Genomic DNA, 26,134 nt, shown 5'->3' on the forward strand with positions numbered 1-26,134 from the left:
CATATAAGGATTAATCGAGACCATCGGGAACCATCGGAGCTGGTCGTAGAGCTTAAGGTAGACCATACCCTCTCTTAAGCACTACGATCAAGTCAGTGTAAAAACCTCCCATGTCACATGTGCCATGACACTACTTAGTTAATTATGCACTCCCATAAAACGCCGTTTGCATAGTCAGGCACGCCTGCGTTCGGATCTCCACTCCCCCGTTCACAAGCACCTTCCCCTGTTACCACCCACAAACGCCTCATCCTGTCGCTCAAACTAATGACCTGGCCAAGTTGAAGGACAGAGAAATTTCTGATCGTAATAGCTAGTTTGCGCACGCGCATTGCGAATTTTGCGCATGCGCAGTTTAGCAAACATCGGTGGCGTATTACCGAGCGGCCGCAACGACCGACTCTGAATGAGGTCCTCATTCTTGTCTCAGAAGAGCTCAGCACTTTGAAATATAGTGTGATGGGAAACAGGAATCAGAGGTTATCTAAGCTTTAGAATGCTGCCAGTAGTTCTTCTGATACCATGCTTTCCGCTTTAGTAAAGACCATCTGAAAAATATATTTTTTCACTCCCTACAACCCCTCAATGTGGGTCCACCACAGTAGACATTGGGCTTCCACAAATGAGAGGTGTGCAGTCAGATTGTAGACGGTGACAATTTCGCCATTCATAATGTTGACACCAGAAAGTCCACATATATTATGTCAACATAGATTTGATGTCAACTTGTTAAAATGTCAACAGAAATGTTGCCACCTGGAAAAAGATGAGATGGGCGTATGCATTAGGGTTAGGGTTAGAATGTCAACGTATGCATTAGGGTTAGCAATAAGGATTGATTCACAGTTATGTCCATATATATCCATCCTCCGTGCACTACAAGTTGCGTTACACATAAAGCGTGAGTGATCTGTGACTCAGTAGCGCCGAGCGTCTGTTCGTGCAATTTTCTACCTTACTATGCGTCTTATTCGCACAGAGATGGGAATAGTATGCACAAGCAGCTTCTGCCAATTAAAATGATATGCGGCATGCCTATATTCTGTGTGCAACAGCGGGTGTATCTGCATGTGAAATACTACGTTACAGTGTCATCGCTATGTGAATAAGACACATTGGAAGGTAAAAAGTTGCACGAAAAGATGCTCGGCGCTACCGAGTCACACCACGGCATGTCGCGACTAGAAGGGCTGTTTATCGCACAAGGAGGACACATCTGTACTTTAAAACTACATTGACAACATTCTGTGTCAACATGCTGAATGTCGACATGGTTAATGTAGACGTGGTGATGTCGACATGACGATGTTTACATACTCATGTTGATTTTATGAATGATATGTTGACCTAATACACAGAACCAAAAAGGGGGACCTGAAGAGCAGAGCTGGCTGCGGCAAAGCATCCTCTTGTGATGATAGCTGGACATTAGAATTCTTGGGCAGTTAAACCGATGTTCACTCTTTCATCACAATCTTTTTAAGTCAGATTTCTGCTGCTTCCATATACTGTATGTGCTATTATTTGTGTGAACTCTACTTAAGGAACATAGGGCCTGATTCAGACCCACTCGCGAGCGGCTGTCCGCTCGCAAGTGGGTCGATGTTATGGACTGAGCATGCGCACGACGGAGGGAGCTCCGTCGTGCGCATGCGCCAGACGCGACGAGCGAAGGAAAGTCCTTCGCTCGTTGTGTCTGATCAAAGGGGGCGTGCTGTCGATGTTGATTGACAGCACGCCCCCTTTGGTAGGCGTGCCGGGGGCGTGCCTCCCTGACGGGGGCGTTCCCACGGGAACGCCTCCCGTCAGAAGCCGGCCCACTGACATCACTAGTGATGTCAGTGGGAGTGATTTTGGCTCTGATAGAGCCAAAATCACTCCGGAGCTTGCGGTTGAAAACCTCAACCGCAGGCTCCGGCTCGCAATTTCGATGGTCGCGATGGTCACGACCATCGCGGCCATCAAAATGCACGCTCGTATAGCCTGTGGGTGGTGACCCACAGCTATACGAGCGTCCAGGAGGACGCTCCATTTTCATGGAGGCCGGCCCTCATTCAGAGCGTGCGCTCTGCTCAGAGCGTACGGCTCTGAATGAGGGCCATAGTGTATATGTGTTATTTGTGCAAATTCTATTTAAGGAACAGATTTTATTGTGGGATTATTCCCAGTAATTACACATATAAGATAATACTGATTGTATGGAAGTATTTGTAGGATATTAGGCCCTCATTCAGAGCCGTTCGCTATTTGCGGTCGTTCGTTCAAAAACAAGGGGTGGCTATTCAAATGATCCGTTCGCAAATTGCAGTCTGTTCACACCTCTAAGTCTGAACGAGCGAGCAAAACATACGCTCGTTTATTTGTTAAAAACGCCCCCTGGCCGCTCGCACCATACGTCATGTCCGCTATTTATTAGATTAATCGAGTACATCGAGCAGCGTATGAACTGCTCGCTATTCTTGTGGTTGGTGTTTGCTACCACAAATTTGCGAGCAGTTCTGGCTATAAAATAACCCAGTGACGTGGTCAATGACGCTGCTGTATTAATTATGCACACCCATAATACGCCCGTTTTGACCTTTAAGCACGCCTGCGTTCGGATCTCCACTCCCCATTTTCAAGCACCTTCCCCTGTTACCACCCACATACGCCTCATTCTGTCACTCAAAATAGCAGGCACTCGCTATATAGCGTACAAACGATTTTTGGCCGCACTGACTGGTTCGCGCATGCGTACTAAAAACCGTACGCATGCGCAGATGTGCAAACATCGCTCGGAACGAGCGTACTGCCGCTAACGAGCGGCTCTGAATGAGGGCCTTAGTTTGTTGAGTAAAAAAAGAGATTACTTGGGGTTATACAGTAGCTGTCACACTTTCACAAGGAGAGTTGCATATGTGCTGCATGCGCTTGCAGGCTGAGAACTATTAATAAATGATGAGGTCAAGTTTAAGGAGTTTACAAGAAAGATTGGGGACACAAATTCTTATATCTGAATAAAGTCCTATTTTTAAAAAAGATTTTTGTATTGTTTTGCAGATGCTGGAAATTCTTCGCTCTGTTGGCTGCTGTATTGTTGGACAGTCTGCAGACCTTGTACCAGCTGATAAGATATTTTATGAGATGCGCGATGTGACAGAAACAGTGGACAGTGTGCCATTGATTACAGGTAGCAGCTTATGGTCTGAAGCTAGCACTTACTTTTCCTGGAGACTCTGGACCTCACTCAGAGTTGGTCGTTGCAGCCGCACGGTCGTAAGGTAAAATGGGCCGGATATGCAAATGAAGCGCTCGCAAGTTGCGTCGTTAAGATGGGATCGTTAGCTGGACGAGCGAGGGGAGGATGCGGCCGTAAGACTAAAAATACGCCCCCTTCTCGTTCGCATTACACGTCATCTCCGGGCATATAAGGATTAATCGAGACCATCGGGAACCATCGGAGCTTCTCGTAGTGCTTAAGGTTGACCATACCCTCTCTTAAGCACTACGATCTAGTCAGAGTAAAAACCTCCCATGTCACATGTGCCATGACACTACTTAGTTAATTATGCAATCCCATAAAACGCCATTTGCATAGTCAGGCACGCCTGCGTTCGGATCTCCACTCCCCCGTTCACAAGCACCTTCCCCTGTTACCACGCACAAACGCCTCATCCTGTCACTCAAACTAACGACCTGGCTGTGTTCAAGGAGAGAGCAATTTCTGATCGTAATAGCTAGTTTGCGCACGCACATTGCGAATTTTTACGCATGCGCAGTTAAGTGAACATCGGTGGCGTACGACCGAGCGGCCGCAACGACCGACTCTGAATGAGGTCCTCTACATCTTAAGGGAATTTGGAGTATACAGATCTCTGTTGTTTTCCCATTACTGACCTCAAACCACGGGTACTTAACAGATGACATTGCAGTGAAGGCCAGGTATAGACAAAGGATCATAAACTTCTGCCCCCAACAATGAAGATTGCTCAGGAAAGGTAAGTATGGGATGTTTTGAAAAGTAATTTTGAACATTTCACCCTAAAAATATAACCAACAATTACATTTTTAATATAGGCAATGTACCGACACCAATTTATTATAACTCATGACAAAAGAATGTCCTCTAGCCAGTTTTAAGACGTAGGAGCACATACAGGTATGTTGGGAATTTACTACCTAGGTTATGTGGATTCCTTTTAAACTATGTTTATGGTGAGAACAGTTGACTTTAGCAATTGACCTCCTGCAAAAGACAAAGGCAACCATTAATCATTAACTATTTGTGGCATATTCCCTGAAAAACACACATTTTTGGGGGATACCTGTAAATAATTTGTATCCCTCAGATGTATTATGGAGGGAGAACAGCAGATATCTCCGATGCTCGGCGCTACCAAGCGCCGATAACTCCGATATCTGCTGTGGTCCTTCCATTTCCGACAGTAGCCCAAACCCCCATATTTTTTTATGGGGGATGCGATCCTGTCAGATTTACCAAGCTCCAGAATGCTAAGCATTCCGGAGCTTGGTCTCCACAGCTAACGCCATCTAATGATGGTGTTGTGCTGCTGTAGCCTATGGGCTACACATCACAAAAATGACCGAGATAGGGTTCCGAAGGAATCCTCACCGGCAATGGCTGATGTGCATGGAGAGCCCCTTTCTCTGTGAGGGCTATTTGATACAAGCCGGCGATATGAACGCTAGTAACTTGCCAAGATCGCATTGCAATTAAATTGGAGTCTCCGATATTGCATTGTTGTAAATTGGCCTCTCCGACATCTGCTGCAATCACTCCATTTCCGACAGCAGCCTCAACTCCCATAGGTTTCTATGGGAAATGCAATGCTGTTTGATTTACCAAAAACTTCAGAATGCAAAGCATTCCAGACTTTTGCTAGCGCCATCTAATGATGGCATTGTACTGCTGTAACCTATGGGCTACACTTCCTAAAATGTACTGAGAGAAGGTTCCCCCCACCCGGCAAGTGACATCTTCTGCTTTCAGTCACTGCAGGCCAGACACCATCTTCTCAGTGTCAGCCCCCACTTGTACAGCCACCTCCCTGGATCCTCTTTGATATGCTGTCAGCAGTAGGGGACACAACTAAATGCCTGTCCAAGAGGTTGTTTCGCCCAGCCACCGGCGATAAGGAGCTCCCGTCCCTACACTGCACTGCTGCCTCCGACCAGCACAGCCGCAGCCTGGGTCTACCTTGATGAGCTGCAGCTGCTGGGTCATTGCACCGCCCTTCAATGCTTTGTCCGCCTCTCACTGGTCCACCGCCAACTCTGCTCTTTAGCTGGGGAAAGTTGTGTTGTAAACCTGCCTCCTAGGGGCAACAGATAATTATAGAGTCCAGGTTGGACCAGATCTAAGCTGTAAATGGGGCAGCTCCCCAGACTAATTGGATATAATAAGACCTGTATTGTTTTTTGTTCATAATAAGCATAGGGTTCACATGATTTCTAGAGGTGTTTTCTGAATGCTTGATTTAGGAACAAAAGTAAAGAAAACCTTCTGCATGGAGCCTAAAACACACATTTTTGTAGTTAAATTGTTTTAAATACATAACAAGTATGGTTAAGTCCCACAGTGTTGCTTATTCACATAGTATTATCTATCAAGATTAGTAGTAGTACATTTAACAGGGTACAATGGATTTTACACACTAGATAGACAGGAGTTCTTGTGTCCACCATGGGGGGAGGAATGTAATAGTTTGCAATATTCCTGTTAATGTATGAATAGGGGTGCTCCGATTCATCAGAACACTGCATTTCTCATGCTCTGACAAATCAGCGCCTATTCATTCTTACGAGGTGTCTGTAAGTGACCTCTCCTAAGCAGCGGGGTCTGTTTCTATTGGATTGAGCGGGTAATAAATGGAGAAGTTTTTATTTCATAAATTATTTTTTATATGGTGTGCGTGTCTGGTCTATTTGTTTTTCTTGCAGATAAATTACAGGTGCTAACGGGCCCTTGATGCCTGAGCATCCTGGCACGCCAAGTGCCATCATACTCTGGCAGCCTTGCTGGGACCAGTAGTCCCCCTTTAATATTATTTTTGCTTTAACCATTATCTTCGTAACCAAAGCATCGGGGCTACGGAAAAGAATCCTAGTACAATTGGTACTGGGGCTGGCTGGACACAAGAGGTGAAGCCCGCATTTTTTTTCCCAACCTAACTGCCCTGGGGAAACCATGCTTAGTGCTAATTAGCCTAGGGCTGGTAGAATCATGGCTGGGCGTAACCCCACACTGTGGGTCTCCCCTCTATGCATCCACTAGCACTGGCTGGTCAAGTCTAGTGTTGGTAATTGAAAACTTGGTGTGACCGCATGCTCTTTTTTTCCAAAAATGTTTCCAATACCATTCTAGGCACAAGTGCTAGTGCTGGTTGTGTTTAGAGAGGGGACCCTGCACTATTTTTTTCAATTATTTCTTTTTATCAACATTTACACAGATGGAGCACAGCGACATTGCTGCATTAGCAGCTATCTTGCTGCCCTCTGGCACATTTATATCATAGATATCTGCGTCAGTCTCTCCATTTCCGACCACAAAGCAGCCCCTATAGTTTTCTATGGGAGCTGCTTAATTGCAAAATTGCTTGGCCCCAATAGCTAACGCCATCTTCAGATGGCATTTAGCAATTGTAGCCTATGGGCTAAAGTCTAAGGATTGTTTTGGGAAAGGTATCAGTAGCATCCCTTCCCAGTGATATCTGCCAGCATATGCATCGACAGACAAATCAGAGTCTTATTTTTAAGACTCTGATTTAGCAACAACAATGCCACCATCCCTCTATTTCGAAGTCATCATTACCACTTTTATATAAATTACCATTAAAAATTAAGTTTTAACTATTTTTTCAGAAGTGTGCCCCTAAAAGGGGTATTTTCTTCTTTCTACCCTGCTTCTTTGCATGGTAGATCCCTATTATATTACATCAGGGGAGCACCATTGACTTTGTGTATTTCACAATAGGGAACTATCACCCCAATATATATATATATATATATATATATATATATATATATATATATACAGAATATGTTGGGTTTTGTATACAATTTGTTATGAAATGCTAGTTCTGTGCAGAATCACCCTTGTTTTCCAGTGCTGAAGACAGGATAGACACACTGTACTGGCAGAAAGACTCACAGGTCAGACATACACTAGACAATTTCTCAGATGATATGCCGGATTGGATCGACCTATCATCCGGATCGTCTATTGTATGCACTATGCGAGCTCCCGCTCTGTGACATTGGGGTCGTTCCCTTGGCCATGCATGCACAGCAGATGGAGTGACTCAGCTGCCAATGCCAGGAGGGTGAATAGTGCAGGTGAACGACATAGCGGGCGGTCGGACAGCGGATCATGCAGTGTGTACAAACCGGCCAATATGTTGTACCATTGGGCATCACATTAGCGGGTCAGGTAATGTGTGCTCAGCTTAACAGTTCTCACTGGCTTTCTCCTGCAGGTCAGGTAGCTACAGATTCTCCTACCTGAGTTGTGTGCTGGGGCCTCCTGATGACAAAAAGGAGACACTCAGCACATGGCAAAAGAGTTATGTTCTAACATTTTGCTATATTATTTGTTTCATTACTAGTGATGAGTCATGTCTGGTAATAATAAACATGCATTTTTTCAATTATATGATTTATCACATTCTTAGCAATGTAGCCAACTGAGGGGGTCAATCAGGACGCTCACAAGCGGGTCGATGTTACCCCAATGCGCATGCGCACGACGGAGGGAGCTCCGTCGCGAGCATGCGCGAGACCCAGACAGCGACAGCCAAGCTGTCGCTCCGGGTCTCGCACCAAAGGGGGCATGCTGTCGATGGTGACTGACAGCACGCCCCCTTTGGTGGGCGTGCTGGGGGCGTAGCTGCCAGACGGAGGCGTTCCCATGGGAACGCCTACCGTCTGGGTCCGGCCCCACTGACATCACTAGTGATGTCAGTGGGAGTGATTTTGGCTCTGATAGAGCCAAAATCACTCCAGGGCTTGCGGTCACCGAGACCCTACCGCAGGGTCTCGTCGCAAGCCCGATGGTCACGATGGTCTTGACCATCGCGACCATCTTTTTGGCCGCTCACATATGCTGAGGCCGCTCCATTTTTAGGTAGGAGGGCACTGATTCAGAGCGAACGCTCTGGTCAGAGCGTCCGGCTCTGAATCAGGCCCTGAGCACGAAGAGTCCTCCTTTGTTTAATTTTTTTCCCTGTTTTGCTGCACTTTGGTTGTTTAGATATCATAGTCATGTCACTGCCCTTGGTGTTGCCTTGTCTCCCTAAAGCTTCAGTGATGAGCAAGAAGGTGGCTGAGAGCCTTTCTGCACTGATCCTTGATGTAAAGTTCGGGGAAGCAGCTCAAAGTCCAACCATAGCAGAAGCAAAGGTCATGGCACAAAGTCTAGTAAGCTTGTGTTCTTAACTTACCAAATCATGAACTTAGTGCAGATTTAGCTATCTGTATTACATGACTTTGACCAATTTAATATTTGAATAGTATTAATAGTTCAATTAAGTGCATCTCTTTCAACAGGTCAGTGTCGGAGTCTCCCTTGGAATCCGAACTATCGCTATTATCACCAATATGGATAGCCCCATTGGCCGATGTGTGGGAAACAGTCTGGAGGTAATAGAAGCCCTGGAATGCCTGGAGGGAGCAGGGCTTGATGACCTTAGAGAACTAGTAACAAGCATAGGTAAGCATACAAGGATACAAAATTATTTATGTACAGATGTTTCCACATACACCTTTCCTAAAATCTAGTCATATGGCCAAGTTTGCCATGCCATGGACTCTGGGCCTGATTCAGACCCGCTCGCAAGCGGGTCGATGTTGGCACAGTGCGCATGCGCACGACGGAGCCGGCTCCGTCGTGCGCATGCGCAAGACCCGGATAGCGACGGCTCCGGGTCTCACACCGAAGGGGACGTGCTGTCGATGGTGAGTGACAGCACGCCCCCTTTGGTGGGCGTGCCGGAGGCGTGGCTGCCCAGACGGAGGCGTTCCCATGGGAACGCCTACCGTCTGGGGCCGACCCCACTGACATCACAAGTGATGTCAGTGGGAGTGCTTTCGGCTCTGATAGAGCCAAAAGCACTCCAGGGCTTGCGGCAACGAGACCCTACCACAAGGGTCTCGTCGCAAGCCCGATGGTCGCAGTGGTCTTGACCATCGCGACCATCTTCCTGGCCGCTCGCTATAGCTGTGGGTGGTCACCCACAGCTATACGAGCGGCCGGGAGGCCGCTCTAAAAATTAAGGACGGCCCTGATTCAGAGCGAGCGCTCTGTCAGAGTGTCCGGCTCTGAATCAGGGCCTCTGTGTGAATTAGCCACACCTTGCGATTTTTATTTCACAATTTGCTGCTTTAATCTGCTACTTTATACAAATTCTTTTGCAGCAAAAAAATTGCGAATTTATCCAATTGCTACATTTTAGCCATGCTAAGCATCCCATGCCAAATGAAGCACAGAAGGAAAGGCGTGCAAGAACACACCTGTATGCTATTATTTTCAAGTCAACATGGACCAGAATTAATTTCTAGTGCTGGGCACGCACTTGTCGACAAACAATATATGACGAGTGCATCGATAGTTTTTGTTCACGATCATATATCAGTTCAGTCCTGCAGCACAGCCAATGCCAATATTTCTAAAAGATATATCGGCACAACTGCATGTGTGTACGAGCGACCCGCTGATTGCAGGAACCGCAGACATGGACATCACCACTAGGCGGGCCCACCAAGTTGTGATGCCACATCGAGCAGCCAATTGCTGAACGTTTATAGCTTACAAATCAGCTGCTGGGACAGCAGATCAGTCTGCTAACCAATCTGTTGTGAAAGTCTACACCCAGCATAAGGAATGTTCCCATATTTCTCTTTCTACTCCAGGGTCCTTAGGGATCCACAGGGATACCTTGGGGTATTGGCATGGGCTTGTCCCTGGGCACCACACAGTTAAAGCTGTCATCCCAGGATGCACTGGGGCCCCCCCAGCTAGCGGAACCCCCGGGAGTCTGGGACTGTGGCCGGACTTACGAGGGATAGCAGCAGGTAAGCAGCGGGCGTCTGCGGTAGGCGCCCGCTGTCTCATAGTTTAGTGTCCCCAGGGCTGGGGGCTCCCTGGGGACGGCAGGATAGTGGAGCCAAGTACTGATCCTGCGCTCACAGTAGGCCACCAGGGATACGGGGCTGGAGCGTTATGGAAGCGCTCCAGTATCCCGGGGGGTTAGCCTGCCAGGGGAGGGCGCTTTCCCTGTTCAGCACAGGAGGCCCTTCCCCACGCTGCTCTCAGCACCTTTTCCGCAGAGATTCGGCATGCTGAGGCAGCGTTTCTCCACCAGGCCCGCCTCTCTGGCTCTCTCCGGCGGCCATCTTGGATGGGCAGAAAGGCTGGTGCAGGGTGCGGAGCCTGGGTCCCCCGTTACATACCTCTCCTCCATTGACCAGGTCATCGTATGTAGCGCTATCACTGCCAGGCTGTAGGTCTGTGTAAGTGAGGTGCAATTACTGCAGGATTTTCTGCATTGTATGTGACTTTTATGCTAGCGCTGTGTCCCCCTCAGGTGGATTCTCATGTGACGCGCTTGGTAAAGAGCGCGACGCTACCTATGCCGTCAATGTCTTCTCTGACGGACACTACAGACCGTAAGGTGGAACTGTGCCTTAAATCCATCTATTCCCTTGCTGGAGGAGCATCCAGGCCAGCTATGGCAGTTTGCTGGGTGGCCCGAGCTATGGAAAGATGGGCGGACGCATTGGAAGCATCATTTGCTTCGGAAGCTACCAGTGAACAGGTTGCGTTAGTGGGTAATCTCAGAGACTCCGCTACGTACATTAACGAAGCGGCCTTGGATCTTAGTCTTCTGACTTTCTGGATTTCCTCGGCGGCTGTGTCTGCTCGCCGCTCTTTATGGTTACGGTCTTCGGAGGGCGGATGCTGATTCCAAAAAAGGTTTGGAAGGCTTACATTATAATGGACAAGTCCTGTTCGGGCCCGCTTTGGACAAAATTGTGGACACGCTGGTGGCAGCCAAAATCGGCATGTCTGCCTTCAGCCCCGACTCCGTCAGGGTCTAAGAACCCGTCCTTTCGTCCCTATCGCCCACAGGGCAAATCTAAGGTGCAGTCCTTTCCGAGACCTTCAGGTCCCAAAAAGACAGCCAAGCCCAAGAAACAGGCTTGGAGTACAAGATGTCCGGCCACCAAGCCGGACAACAAACCCTCAGCCTGACCCCAAGGTGGGAGGCAGACTTCTGCAATATGCCCAGTGCTGGTATCAAACCACCACAGACGCTTGGGTAAGGGAAGTGATATCTCAGGGATATGCCCTATCTTTTCACAGACGGCCTCCTCATCAGTTCTTTGCAGCAGACCTTCCTTCAGATCCAACGAAGGCTCTAGCGATCCAGGAGGTGATGTGCTCTATGCTCCATATGGGAGATATAGTGCCTGTTCCGTCACCCCTGAGAGGGACGGGATATTAGTCCAAACTCTTTCTGGTTCAGAAGCCAAATGGATCATACTGACCTATCCTCAACCTCAAGTCCCTGAACAAGTTTTTAAGGTTTCCGAATGGAGACTCTTCGTTCTATTGTTTTAGCTATGCAGCCTGGAGATTTTATGGTGTCCCTGGATATCCAGGATGCCTACCTGCGTATCCCCATTGCCAGGGCTCATCAGGGTTACCTCAGATTTGCTGTGTCGGATCACCATTACCAGTTTCAGGCTCTACCATTTGGCCTTTCCACAGCCCCTCTGGTGTTCACAAAGGTAATGGCGGTCATGGCGACACACCTGCGTTTGCAGGGGGTTCACCTGTTACCTTATTTGGACGACCTTCTGTTGTTGGCGGGGTCACCACAGGTCCTTTACAACCATCTGCAACTGACAATATCAGTGTTGCAGGCTCACGGTTGGCTAGTGAACTGGAAGAAATCCTCTCTAATTCCTTCTCAGAGGATGGTCCATCTTGGAGCATTGTGGGACTCTCAGCAGCAGAGGATCTTCTTGATGGAAGAAAAGATAGCCCTGTTGCAGTCTAGGATACGCAATTGTCTACAAAGCCGCCGAGTGTCTCTTCACTCAGCAATGAGGTTACTGGGTTCCATGGTGTCGACGTTCGACATGGTGGAATATGCCCAGTTCCATTCCAGGCCTCTGCAGATGTTGATCCTCTCCAGATGGGACGGAATTCCCCGTCGGATAAAGACAAAATTGATTGTGCTCTCTCCGGAGGTACGCCTGTCTCTGACTTGGTGGTTGCAGACGTCTTATCTCAACAGGGGACGTCTGTTTTAGATTTCAGATTGGGTCCTTCTAACAATGGATGCCTGCCTGTGGGGCTGGGGCGCTGTGATGGGCCCACACCTCTTCCAGGGATGGTGGACGTCAGAGGAATCTGTCCTGCCGATTAATATATTGGAGCTTCGGGTAGTGTTCACAGCGCTGCAACAAGCAAGACTCTTCCTGCAGGGAAAACCCGTGCAAATTCAGTCAGACAACGCCACCACGGTGGCTTACATAAACCATCAGGGAGGAACTCGAAGTCAGGTGGTTCTAAAGGAGGTATCTCGCATTCTGACTTGGGCGGAAGGCAATCTCCCAGCCATCTCGGCAGTGTTCATCCAGGGAGTACTCAACTGGGAACCGGACTTCTTCAGCCGTCACGATGTACAGTCAGGTGCATAAATATTGGGACTTTGACAGAATTTTCATATTTTGGCCTCTATTCACCACCACAATGGCTTTGAAATGAAACAAACAAGATGTGCTTTAACTGCAGACTTTCAGATTTAATTTGAGGGTAATTACATCCAAATCAGGTGAACGGTGTAGGAATTACAACGGTTTCTATATGTGTCTCCCACTTTTTAAGGGGCCAAAAGTAATGGGACTATCAACTCAAAAGCTATGTCATGGACAGGTGTGGGCCTCATTATTTCATTATCAATTAAGCAGGAAAGAGGTCTGGAGTTGATTCTAGGTGTGACATTTGCATTTGGAATCAGTTGCTGTCGACTCTCAATATGAGATCCAAAGAGCTGTCACTATCAGTGAAGCAAGCCATCATTAGGCTGAAAAATCAAAACAAACCTATCAGAGAGATAGCAAAAACATTAGGTGTGGCCAGATCAACTGTTTGGAACATTCTTAAAAAGAAAGAATGCACCGGAGAGCTCAGCAACACCAAAAGACCCGGAAGACCACGGAAAACAACTGTGGTGGATGACAGAAGAATTATTTCCCTGGTGAAGAAAAACTCCTTCACAGCAGTTGGCCAAATCAAGAACACTCTCCAGGAGGTAGGTGTATATGTGTCAAAGTCAACAATCAAGAGAAGACTTCACAGGAGTGAATATAGAGGGTTCACCACAAGATGTAAACCATTGGTGAGCCACAAAAATAGGAATACCAGATTAGAGTTTGCCAAACAACATCTAAAAAAGCCATTACAGTTCTGGAACAACATCCTATGGACAGATGAGACAAAGATCAACTTGTACCAGAGTGATGGGAAGAGAAGAGTATGAAGAAGGAAAGGAACTGCTCATGATCCAAAACATACCACCTCATCAGTGAAGCATGGTGGTAGTAGTGTCATGGCGTGGGCATGTATGGCGGAATGGGTATGATATACCGCCGGCCGCATTCCCGTCAGCGGCAGCCCGACAGGAGCAGAGTGCGAAGCAGCAGAAGCCCGACAGCGCTGGAAATCCCGATCATGGATAGGTAAGTATAGACTAACCTAACCCTCCTTAGGGGTGCCTAACCCTAACTTCCGCCCCAAGTGCCTAACCCTAATCCCCCCTCTAAGTGCCTAACCCTAACCACCCCCTTCCCCGCTGCCTAACCTAAGTCCCCTGGGGGGGGTGCCTAACCCTAAATCCCCCCCGGGGTGCCTAACCCTAACCCACCCTCCCCCTAGCCTAACCCTAATCCTCCCGAGGGGGTACCTAACCCTAAATCCCCCCCGGGAGCTCTAAACCTAACCCTCCCCCCCCCGCGGCTGTCCGCCCGCGGCGCCCGGCATCACTACGATTGTGATGCCCGGCACCGTTCTCCCGGTGTCGGGGAAATGCGGGCGTCTACATCTAGACGCCCGGCATTTCACCCATGCCGGGATAAGACAGTCGGGAAGCTGGCTGCCGGTATTTAGGCAGTCGGCTTCCTGATTGCTTCCCTGTATGGCTGCCAATGGAACTGGTTCCCTTGTATTTATTGATGATGTGACTGCTGACAAAAGCAGCAGAATGAATTCTGAAGTGTTTCGGGCAATATTATATGCTCATATTCAGTGAAATGCTTCAGAACTCATTGGACTGCGCTTCACAGTGCAGATGGACAATGACCCGAAGCATACTGCAAAAGCAACCAAAGAGTTTTTTAAGGCTAAAAAGTGGAATGTTATGCAATGCCCAAGTCAATCCCCTGACCTGAATCCGATTGAGCATGCATTTCACTTGATGAAGACAAAACTGAAGGGAAAATGCCCCAAGAACAAGCAGGAACTGAAGACATTTGCAGTAGAGGCCTGGCAGAGCATCACCAGGGATGAAACACAGCGTCTGGTGATGTCTATGCGTTCCAGACTTCAGGCTGTAATTGCCTGCAAAGGATTTGCAACAAAGTATTAAAAAGTGAAAGTTAGATTTAGGATTGTTTAGTTTGTCCCATTACTTTTGGCCCCTTAAAAAGTGGGAGACACATATAGAAACCGTTGTAATTCCTACACCGTTCACCTGATTTGGATGTAATCCCCCCTCTAAGTGCCTAACCCTAACCACCCCCTTCCCCACTGCCTAAACCTAAGTCCCCCGGGGGGGTGCCTAACCCTAAGTTCCCCCCGGGGGTGCCTAACCCTAACCCTCGATCCCCCTAGCCTAACCCTAATCCTCCCGGGGGGGTGCCTAACCCTAAGTCCCCCCCGGGAGCCCTAAACCTAACCCTCCCCCCCCCCCGCGGCTGTCCGCCCGCGGCGCCCGGCATCACTACGATTGTGATGCCGGGCACCGTTCTCCCGGTGTCGGGGAAATGCGGGCGTCTACATCTAGACGCCCGGCATTTCACCCATGCCGGGATAAGACAGTCGGGAAGCCGGCTGCCGGTATTTAGGCAGTCGGCTTCCCGATTGCTTCCCTGTATGGCTGCCAATGGAACTGGTTCCCTTGTATTTATTGATGATGTGACTGCTGACAAAAGCAGCAGAATGAATTCTGAAGTGTTTCGGGCAATATTATATGCTCATATTCAGTGAAATGCTTCAGAACTCATTGGACTGCGCTTCACAGTGCAGATGGACAATGATCCGAAGCATACTGCAAAAGCAACCAAAGAGTTTTTTAAGGCTAAAAAGTGGAATGTTATGCAATGGCCAAGTCAATCCCCTGACCTGAATCCGATTGAGCATGCATTTCACTTAATGAAGACAAAACTGAAGGGAAAATGCCCCAAGAACAAGCAGGAACTGAAGACATTTGCAGTAGAGGCCTGGCAGAGCATCACCAGGGATGAAACACAGCGTCTGGTTATGTCTATGCGTTCCAGACTTCAGGCTGTAATTGCCTGCAAAGGATTTGCAACAAAGTATTAAAAAGTGAAAGTTAGATTTAGGATTGTTTAGTTTGTCCCATTACTTTTGGCCCCTTAAAAAGTGGGAGACACATATAGAAACCGTTGTAATTCCTAAACCGTTCACCTGATTTGGATGTAATTACCCTCAAATTAAATCTGAAAGTCTGCAGTTAAAGCACATCTTGTTTGTTTCATTTCAAAGCCATTGTGGTGGTGAATAGAGGTGTTCTTTAAGAAAATCGGACTCTTTGTTTGTCCTGTATGGCTTTCAAAGTAGGGGTTGGCCTGCCAATAAACAGACTTTGGCACGGTGGATTTGCATGGCAACCTCTGAGGCTTACGCTCATGAGGGTCTTCCGGTGCCACCCTCTGTGAAGGCTCATTCTACGAGGTTGGTCCTTTGTGGGCTGCTCGCCGTGGCGCCTCGGCTGTTCAGCTGTGTAAAGCGGCCACATGGTCCACTGCCCAGACTTTTGTCAGGCATTGCGCCTTTGACACATTTGCTTCTCAGGATGCTTCCTTCGGGCGGCGGGTTCTTCTTTTTCTGTGAGAATGTGAATTTTGTGTGTTCCAGACTTTCTTCTTCCTTTTTCTCCTACGGCATATGGCTTGCTACTAAAACTAAGGTGCCTTGGCCTGATGGCGGGGTATAGGGGGGGCCCCAGTGCATCCTGGGATGACAACTTTAACTGTGTGGTGACCAGGGACAAGCCCATGCCAATACCCCAAGGTATCCCTGTGGACCCTAAGGACTTCATAGAAACAGAGATAACAAAGGTAAGTTCTTACCATATCTCTTGTTTTTTTCGGTCACATTTCAATGTTTTTTGATTGTTTTAAAAAGACTGCTGATCTATTATACATGGTACAATTGGATTTTTTACCTGCACACACAATCTACGCGAGTTAAATTATGTATGGTATATATTTGTGAATCAATAGTAAGTTTTAGATTTCGATTTCATGTTATCATATTGACAATGCAGAAATAAATATTAGTTATAGGGACTTCCGGTGGGCGGGCCATCCAGCCGGGCGGGCCATCCAGCATGGCTGCTTTTTAGCTCAGCTCCCTATAACAGGCACCTAATCCTTTACAATCTGCTTTATCTAATCCTGCTAAATTCTTATCAAGGCTCCCCCAGTATGCATCTCCTTATACGGAGTCCTGGGATGCCTATATTGCCTGGGAGTTATAATTCTTTCCCTGGAATACGGTCATCAGATAGGATGGCCTACATGACCGTCATCCACTAGTTTGGCGCAAAACCTCTACCCTGAGGTTGCTGCTCGTTTGCCCTGGTCTTGGAGTGCTCCCCTGACAACCACCCCTAGGTTTGCTGGATCTAAATTCCTATCAGGTCTCCTCTGGACTCGTGTGACCCTCCTGCTCCTGACGGGACCGCGTGGCACAGTCGAGCGCTGAAGTTACCCACCTCATCGGAGATTATCAACAGCGACTTACCTGATGATGTGTTCTGCCCAGCTGTGTGCTGCCGAGGGGCCTTGAACTGGCGCTGACATCGGAGGAATTCTCCCCGGTAACCGGACATATTCAACGCTGTCTGTGGGCTGCCTGAGCCGTGTCTCCTTTAGTCTACTGCAATTTGATCAGCGCTGAATCGCTGTGTGGAGGGACGACTACACCCTTGCTCCGTATCTGAGGTTGACTGGCGGCTCCCTCTTCACTCGGTGGGACAAGTTATCTCACCATCACATACCACACTCCCTGTGGGCTATCTCCTGGGCGCCTGTACTGCGCAGTGCTGTTCTTGGTGGTATCGATGAGGATTTGCCTCATCCCCCTTCATTGTCTACAGGAGCAGACTTTTGCAGAGACTGTCCGTGGCTGTGGAACTCCCTCCCGACAGGTGCTGCTTTGTGCTGGAGCCAGTGGTATTGCTTCTCTGCTGCAGTATTCCCGTGAGCTGCAGAATCCAGGAGACCCCTATTCACTGAGGATTGATATATGTCTCTGTCAGAAGCTACATCCCTGATGGTTAACTCTGGTTCCTGCCTTGGATATCGGTTATCTGCTGCAAAACCCACTGGTACTAACTTTGTCTTTGTCACCCCTTTCCATCTATTATTAACATCCCTAACATAATTGTTTTTCACCTTCCCTTTATCTTGCTTCCATCCCACCTTATGTGTAATTCCCCCCCCCCCCCCCCACATTACCTTCTGCCCAACCCTTGTTCTCTACCCTTCTGTTGATCACTTTCCTTTTATTTGAGAGTATCCAGAAAAGCTATTTAGAAACTTTACATCCGCAGAAGAGTTTAAGAAGTGAACAAATTACCACTTTTCTCTGTACTCTTATATTTTACTCCTGCAATGTTTATTGCCCCTTATCTTGGACGCTCTCATCTAGCACACGTTTGACCCCAAACCTAACAGTACTTCCACTCTGCACACCCATCGATATTTGTTTGGTGTCTATTGTATGATATGTTATGTATTAAGGCACAATAGTGTATCTATGTTAGATTCTGTATAAGATTATGGGGTCTATTTACTAAGCAGTGTTAGGAGACAGAGTGAAAAGTGATAAGGTGCCAGCCAATCAGCTCCCAACTGTCATTTTTCAAACACAGCTTGTGAGATGACAGTTGGGAGCTGATTGGCTGGCACCTTATCACTTTCTTATCACTTTTCACTCTGTCTCCTAACACTGCTTAGTAAATAAACCCCTATATATATACATAGAGCCAGAGTTTATCATACTATTTTCTGCAATTATTTTACCACTCTGGTCACTCTTCATAGATTTCTCACAATTATATTACAATTCTGATAGTTTTGATATAGTTGAAACTGTCATATTCTACAGTTTACACTGCTAGATGTAACTTACTGCTAGAATAACTATATGGGGGTAAATATACTAAAGTGAGAGTTTTTAGAAGTGGAGATGTTGCCCATAGCAACCAATCAGATTCATCTTAACATTTACATAGCACCTTCTAGAAGATAATAGCTAGAAGCTAATTGGTTACTGTGGGCAACATCTCCACTTCTAAAAACTCTCACTTTAGTAAATTTACCCCATAGTCTGTTTAGTGTGTTACAACAGCAACATCAGGTGGTCAAGATATATAACTGTGGGTAATCGTAGACCTAATCAACAAAAAACAACGGCCACTAATCCGCCGTCTCCTCCCCTGGCATCATCTGGCTCAGAGGGAGGTTCCTCATCCGCCATTTCTAATTGTATCACGATACCCACCTCAGCTGATAATGCTAAAGAGGTGATCACTATGCTCATGCCTTTATTGGATAAGAGGTTTGAGGACCTTCATGCCAGGTTAGATGCTTCACTAGCTAGAAAAGACAATAATACGTCTAGAATTGATACTCTAGAACAAAGGACAAGTGATGTTGAAGACTCACTTCATGCTCTACAGCAGGAATTAATAACTAAGGGCCTGATTCAGAGCCGTTCGCTATTTGTGGTCGTTCGTTCAAAAACAAGGGGTGGCTATTCAAATGATCCGTTCGCAAATTGCAGTCTGTTCCCACCTCTAAGTCTGAACAAGCGAGCAAAACATACGCTCGTTTATTTGATAAAAACGCCCCCTGGCCGCACGCACCATACGTCATGTCCGCTATTTATTAGATTAATCGAGTACATCGTACAGCGTATGAACTGCTCGCTATTCTTGTGGTTGGTGTTTTCAACCGCCATTTTGCGAGCAGTTCTGAGTTAAAAAAAACCAAGTGACGTGGTCAATGACGCTGCTGTATTAAATATGCACTCCCTTAAAACGCCCGTTTTGACCTTTAAGCACGCCTGCGTTCGGATCTCCACTCCCCGTTTTCAAGCACCTTCCCCTGTTACCACCCACATACGCCTCATTCTGTCACTCAAAATAGCAGGCCCTCGCTATATTGCGTACCAACGATTTTCGGCCGCACTGACTGGTTCGCGCATGCGTACTAAAAACCATACGCATGCGCAGATGTGCGAACATCGCTCGGAACGAGCGTACTGCCGCTTGCGAGTGGCTCTGAATGAGGGCCTAAATCCCAAACTATTCAAAACATGTCTAAAAAAAATAGACAATTTGGAGAATCGTAACAGACGTAGTAACCTACGTTTTATAGGAATCCCGGAATCCATTGCTGATTGACAGTTAAACCGATTTGTTAGCAAATTGATTCCACAAGCGTTAGAGCTACCCCATGATATCATTCCCATTCAAATCGAAAGAGTTCACAGGATGGGGAATGGTAGACGGGAAAGAGAAGCTCGCTCTAGGCCTACGATTGCCAAATTCCTGGACTACAGGGATAAAGAAAAAATAGTACAGGCATATAGGGCTAAATCAGAACTTAGAGTAGAGGGTCATCGCATCCTCATTTTCCAGGATTTCTCTATTTTAGTCTCACAGAAACGTAGAGCTTTTTCAGAGGTCTGGAAACTTCTGATTGACAGAAGAGTGAAATTTGCCCTCTTATATCCAGCTCAGCTACGAGTAATAGATAATGGCCGCCCTGTTATATTCACGGATCCACAGCAAGCTTTAGCTCGCTTCTCCAGATCACCTCCGGCCTCTCCTGCTCATTCTCATGCTAGCATAGGAAACTAGGACTTTCCTCGATAGAAGTAACTAAAATTAATTCCTCCTTCTCACGCATATTTACCAAATGGTAATATTTTTTATAACCCTTTACTATTGAATCGCTATACTATGAGGGTTCCCTATAACTTTAACCAAAGTAACGTTGACTCGATTCAGCTACCCTCAATTTGTTTCAGAGGCCAAAAAGATTAATAACTTTTTATCTCAAATAATATTTTCCACAGTAGTTGATCTACCTATTATCTATAGTTGATAGAGGTATTGCCAGTCTCTCTTTGTTATTTATCTTTCCTTCTCTATACAAAGAGATATGATTATTTTAGTTTTCTAATAGTCCGCGGGTCATCTAAAACCTTTTATGGACCTCAATGTTTATATTCTATTTTTGTAACCACTGTATTTTACACCTGACCCTTCTTGGGACAATTCCTTTGCTAATGTTATAATTGTGTTTTGGTTAATATTTTGGAGCATCTTCTCACAGGAGTGGGATCCTCGTACAGTTAAGGCAGGAGACAACATAGTTCCTTGCCTATTGAAAATTAAAAAAAATGTTTAGCATTACATCACTTTAATATGGTTAAAGATTTGCAAGTTCATTTTCCGCTTCATGATGCATTTGTGGTTTCATATTTAAGGAGATGGGGAGAGCCACGGATCTTAGACTTTTATTTTTTTTGGAGAGGACTTGATGCCCCCCAGATTCCCACCCTTCTAAGCCCGTCCTCTGCAATACGGCTGCTAATTCATTGGTATGGCGTCAAATTTTAGTAATATTGATAACCCTTCTGCCAGTTCTCCTGGAATGTGGATGGCTTGAACAGCCCTCTTGAAAGGAAAAAAGTGCTTACTCACATTCGGAGAAAGCACCCAGCAGTGACGTTTCTTCAGGAGACGCACTGGAGAGAAGGTGATAACTCCACGCTACGAGCACCCTGTATAGCAGAGTGCCTATCAGCTTCATACACTTCAAAATCTAGAGGAGTGGCTGTTCTCTTCCACAGGAATTTAAGATACCATATTCTAAATAAAGTAATAGACCCAGAAGGTCAATATACAGTATCATATTAGATGCGGATATTGAAGGGACAAAATACACACTAGAAACTTCTATGCCCCCAACAACAACACGGGTGACTTTCTTCGCTCATTATTGCAGGTGTTAGCTTGTAGGTCCTCTTATCCTCTGGTGGTAGGCGGGGATTTTAACACTGTGGACGACCTTGTACTGGATAAGTCTCCGCCTGCTTCTAGCCTATCCTCCCCGTGCTGGAAATGCTTACAGGAATTTAGAGAACCGTTGCAGTTAAGTGACTCCTGGCGCTTATTAAACCAGACAGATTGCTCCTTTGCCCATCTATCTAGAGCTCATGGTTCACAGTCCAGAATCGATTACCTCATTTTAACTATCTCTTTACTCACCCAACTCAAAAGGGTGGCCCTGGGTGACATCATAATTTCAGACCATGCCCCGGTGACACTAGAATGGTACTGCGACTCTGTCCGTACTCCTGACCGCTTTTGGTGCTTCCCTGATTATTTGTCCAAGTCTGAAGATTTTCACAAATACTTAGCATATTCATGGTCCAACTACTTGGACGACAATATCGAACACTGGGACAATCCAGTCCTAATCTTGGAGGCGTCGAAGGCGGTCATGAGGGGCCATATAGTCAGTTATGTTGCTAAACTAAAAAAAGAAAATGCCTCCAAGGGGCTGCCTTACAGAGTTTTAATAAGTACATAGAATTTCCCTCTGAGATAGCCCTAGAAATATATCTTAAAGATAGACAGTTATTTTATTATTTTCTAACTTCACAGGCACAACAACACCTGGATTATACCAAGCAATCCTATTCCAAGTGGGGAAACCGCCCGGGCAAATTGTTGGCTACAATGTCCAAGCCATGGAAAAAGCGCTCATTTGTGACTGCGTTGCGGGGTGTCTCCTCGAACACAACCTATACCCATACCAAAGACATATTGGAACAATTTCATCACTTTTACTCTAGATTATATGGCCCTATCCCTACGCAGGAGGCGACACATGCTCGCCTATTATCTCAAGCTAACTTGTCCAAACTAACGCAATCTCAGCAGGCGGTTTTGGAGGGAGAGATCAGGGAGGTGGAGTTGGCCTGTGTGATCGCTGGCTTGTTGCCTCACAAGGCCCCAGGGCTGGATGGCTTCACTGGTGCATATTTTAAGATGCTCAAAGGTGAAATCTTACCCACACTCCTTGAATTGTTCAATACAATCTATAGACCTCACCCTGAATACCCTTCCTTTACCAAAGCATTCACTACACTCTCAAGACCCACTATTTCATCAAAGTCTTTCAGCTCTCATCTTAACTTGCTGCTACATACTCCTTCTTCCCTGCTTACCCCATCTGCGTCACACATGTTTGTCTGTCCCTCCCCTTTAGAATGTAAGCTCTTATGAGCAGGGCCCACTACCCTCTTGTGCTTCTCCTTACTCTACTTTCATCTACTTCTTACTCTCTACTAGGGCACCTAACACTTAGTTGCTTTGCATTGTTGCTTATCTGGGTGTTATGGTCACAAATATAGCAATGTATATTATCCATGTCCTGTATTGTATTGTACTGTAAGTCACTGGTCACCTATTTGTTTATGTACTTTGTAAGGCGCTGCGGAACACTTGTGGCGCCATATAAATAAATAATAATAATAATAATACACTTATTCTTAAACCGGGAAAAGACTCGATGTCGGTGGAATCCTACAGGCCAATTGCTCTCCTAAACATAGATTTTAAAGTATTTTCAAAGATACTGGCTAATAGATTACATCAGATCCTTCTGGAGCTTCTAACTTCCCACCAACTGGGTTTTGTTCGGGGGCAACACTCTGTAAAAGCAACAAGCACAGCAATAGCGGCAACAGTAGCTGCGTCTAAAGGGGGAAAAGAGGGACTTATGCTCTTTAGATACACACAAGGCCTTTGACACACAAGGCCTGGCCCCATCTGTTTAAGGTGTTGGAGGACAGAGAATTTGATGACAACTCTATAAAACTTATTCGTTACTTCTATACAACACCCTCCACTTCCCTTCTAGTTAACGGCCTTAGAGGAGAACAATTGACTATGCAACGGGGTACAAGGTAAGGGTGTCCATTATCGCCGATTCTCTTTAATTTATGAATTGACCCTTTACTACGTATTTTGCAAGATTCATCTATATTTAAGGGAATCTAAATAGGTAATATGGAGGTAATAATATCTGCATTGATGGATGATATATTGCTATATATAAGCACCCCCCAAAATTCTCTGCCCAAAGTCCTTGACCTCTTGCGAGACTTCGGAAGTGTGTCAGGATTTGAGGTCAACTTCTCAAAATCAATAGGTATGTACTTAGGACCGGGGGTAAGTAGGCCAACTTGGAGTTGAGATCTCCCGCTCAATTGGGCAAAATCCCACTTTACATATTTGGGCATTAAGCTATCTAAACATCCCTCAGAATTATATCGGTTAAACATAGGGAAGGCAATATCAGCCATTTCCAGTGAATTAGAAGGATGGAATCATTTGACCCTCTCCTATGTAGGCAGAGTGAGCCTAATTAAGATGTCAACCTTCCCACGTCTCTTGTATTTAATGCAGTCCCTACCGTTACTGATAAGTAATACCGACCTGATAAAAATGAATGGTCTTTTCCGCAAGTTCATTTGGAAAGGAAAGAGACCAAGGATAGCAATGATAAAGCTCCTACAACATAAAATGAGCTGAGGTATAAACTTTCCCCAGATTCAAATATACAATCAAGCGGCTATATTGAGACATCTGCGAGATTGGATTTCAAATAGTGACATAGTAATACAGCGTTAGATGTCCAATTCCTTTCAAAAGGTAATTTAACAACCCTTCTTCACTGCTTTGAAGTGGAGATAGATCAGAATTTAAAAGATAACCCTTTACTCTGGTCGACATAAAAATCTTAGAAGGGTAGTGGACTCGTCTACCAGAAAGCTCTTACGCTTTGATGAGGCCAAAAAAACTTCCCAATTCTACAACGCTTTCCACATTACGCTGCCTCTGTTGCCGAGAGATTCTCGGAAGGAGATTGGTCAAATCCGCTAGATGTACTGTTGGGTTCCCCGCCTGCCACCAGAAAAGCCATATCTGCATATTACATATTTTTATGTTCCCTGATGGATCATTCTACTAGTCATTCAAGAGTACGACAATAGCTAGTGGATTTCCCAGTGTCACGGCTACAGACACTTGAGACTCCTGGGAAGAGTCAGGCTTACTAGGTAGTATGAACTGAGGTGGTTTTAGGAATTACCTTTTCATGAAATATCACTAGCACGAAATAAAAGTAAATAGAATTTATTCAAAAACAAAAGCTGTATGGCAAAGTTCCACAATAAGAACCTCATTCGGAGTCGGTCGTTGCGGCCGCTCGGTCGTACGCCACCGATGTTCGCTAACCTGCGCATGCATAAAATTCGCAATGCACTTGCCCAAACTAGCTATTACGATCAGAAATTTTTCTCTCCTTCAACTTGGCCAGGTCGTTAGTTTGAGTGACAGGGTGAGGCGTTTGTGGGTGGTAACAGGGGAAGGTGCTTGTGAACGGGCAAGTGGAGATCCGAACGCAGGCGTGCCTGACTATACAAAGGGCGTTTTATGGGAGTGCATAATTAACTAAGTAGTGTCATGGCACATGTGAAATGGGAGGTTTTTACACTGACTTGATCGTAGTGCTTAAGAGAGGGTATGGTCTACCTTAAGCTCTACGACCAGCTCCGATGGTCTCGATTAATCCTTAAATGCCCGGAGATGACGTGTATTGTGAACGAGAAGGGGGCGTATTTTTAGTCTTATGGCCGCATCCTCCCCTCGCTCGTCCAGCTAACAATCCCAACTTAACGACGCAACTTGCGAGCACTTCATTTGCATATCCGGCCCCTTTTACCTTACGACCATGCGGCCGCAACGACCGACTCTGAATAAGGTCCTAAATCTCAATAACACAAAGTTCATGACATGCACTAACAGGTGCAGGGGTATGCCCATGTGAGAAACAAAGTTCGAAGTACACACTGAACTGGTGTGGGGTGAAACCCCGAGTCCGACATGAGGCTAGGGCCTCAGTATAGGATGGAGGTCAATAACAGGGCTGAGCCCTGTAGCGTGACGGAGGTCCGGAACAGGGTTGAGCCCTGAGATGTAACTAGATCCGGAACGAGGTTAAGCCCTGAGACGTAATGAAGATCCGGAACAGGGTTGAGCCCTGAGACATGATGAGGGTCCGGAACAGGGTTGAACCCTGAGACGTGATGAGGGTCCGGAACGGTGTTGGGCCCTGAGATGTGATGGAGATCCGGAACAGGGTTGAGCCCTGCGGCAGGAAGATGATCCGGAGCAGGGTTCAGCCCTGCGGCAGGATGAAGGACCGGGAGAGGGGTTGAGCCCTGCGACGTAATGCAGGTCTGGAGCAGGTTTGAGCCCTACGATGTGATGAAGGTCCGGAACAGGGTTGAGCCCTGAGACATGATGAGGTTCCGGAACAGGGTTGAACCCTGAGACGTGATGAGGGTCCGGAACGGTGTTGAGCCCTGAGACGTGATGGAGATCCGGAACAGGGTTGAGCCCTGCGGCAGGAAGATGATCCGGAGCAGGGTTGAGCCCTGCGGCAGGATGAAGGACCGGGAGAGGGGTTGAGCCCTGCGACGTAATGCAGGTCTGGAGCAGGTTTGAGCCCTACGATGTGATGAAGGTCCGGAGCAGGGTTTTGAGCCCTGCAGCGTAATGAAGGTCCGGAGCAGGGTTGAGCCCTGCGGCGTAATGGGGTTCCGATAAGGATAGACTGTAACGGTGCAGTTGACAACGGTAGAAGAAGTAACCCAAGTGTCCGTAGGAGTCTATAATAACAAGTAAACCAAATAGTGTAGCATAGAATGGAATAGTAGTAATAGAGTAGGATA

General features: G+C 46.6%; 1 protein-coding gene across 1 annotated transcript in view; it reads left to right on the forward strand.

Moving 5' to 3' along the window:
* Nucleotides 1-26,134, forward strand: part of TYMP (thymidine phosphorylase) — a 73,081-nt gene that overhangs the window by 28,917 nt on the left and 18,030 nt on the right. The window contains exons 6-8 of the mRNA XM_088447245.1: nucleotides 3,040-3,169; nucleotides 8,297-8,415; nucleotides 8,545-8,707. Of these exons, the coding sequence (XP_088303371.1) occupies nucleotides 3,040-3,169; nucleotides 8,297-8,415; nucleotides 8,545-8,707 (412 nt within the window). The remainder of the gene's footprint in view (nucleotides 1-3,039; nucleotides 3,170-8,296; nucleotides 8,416-8,544; nucleotides 8,708-26,134) is intronic.

This window comes from Taudactylus pleione, unplaced genomic scaffold (assembly GCF_031769625.1).
Source record: "Taudactylus pleione unplaced genomic scaffold, aTauple2 ptg000019l, whole genome shotgun sequence".
Taxonomy (NCBI): domain Eukaryota; kingdom Metazoa; phylum Chordata; class Amphibia; order Anura; family Myobatrachidae; genus Taudactylus; species Taudactylus pleione.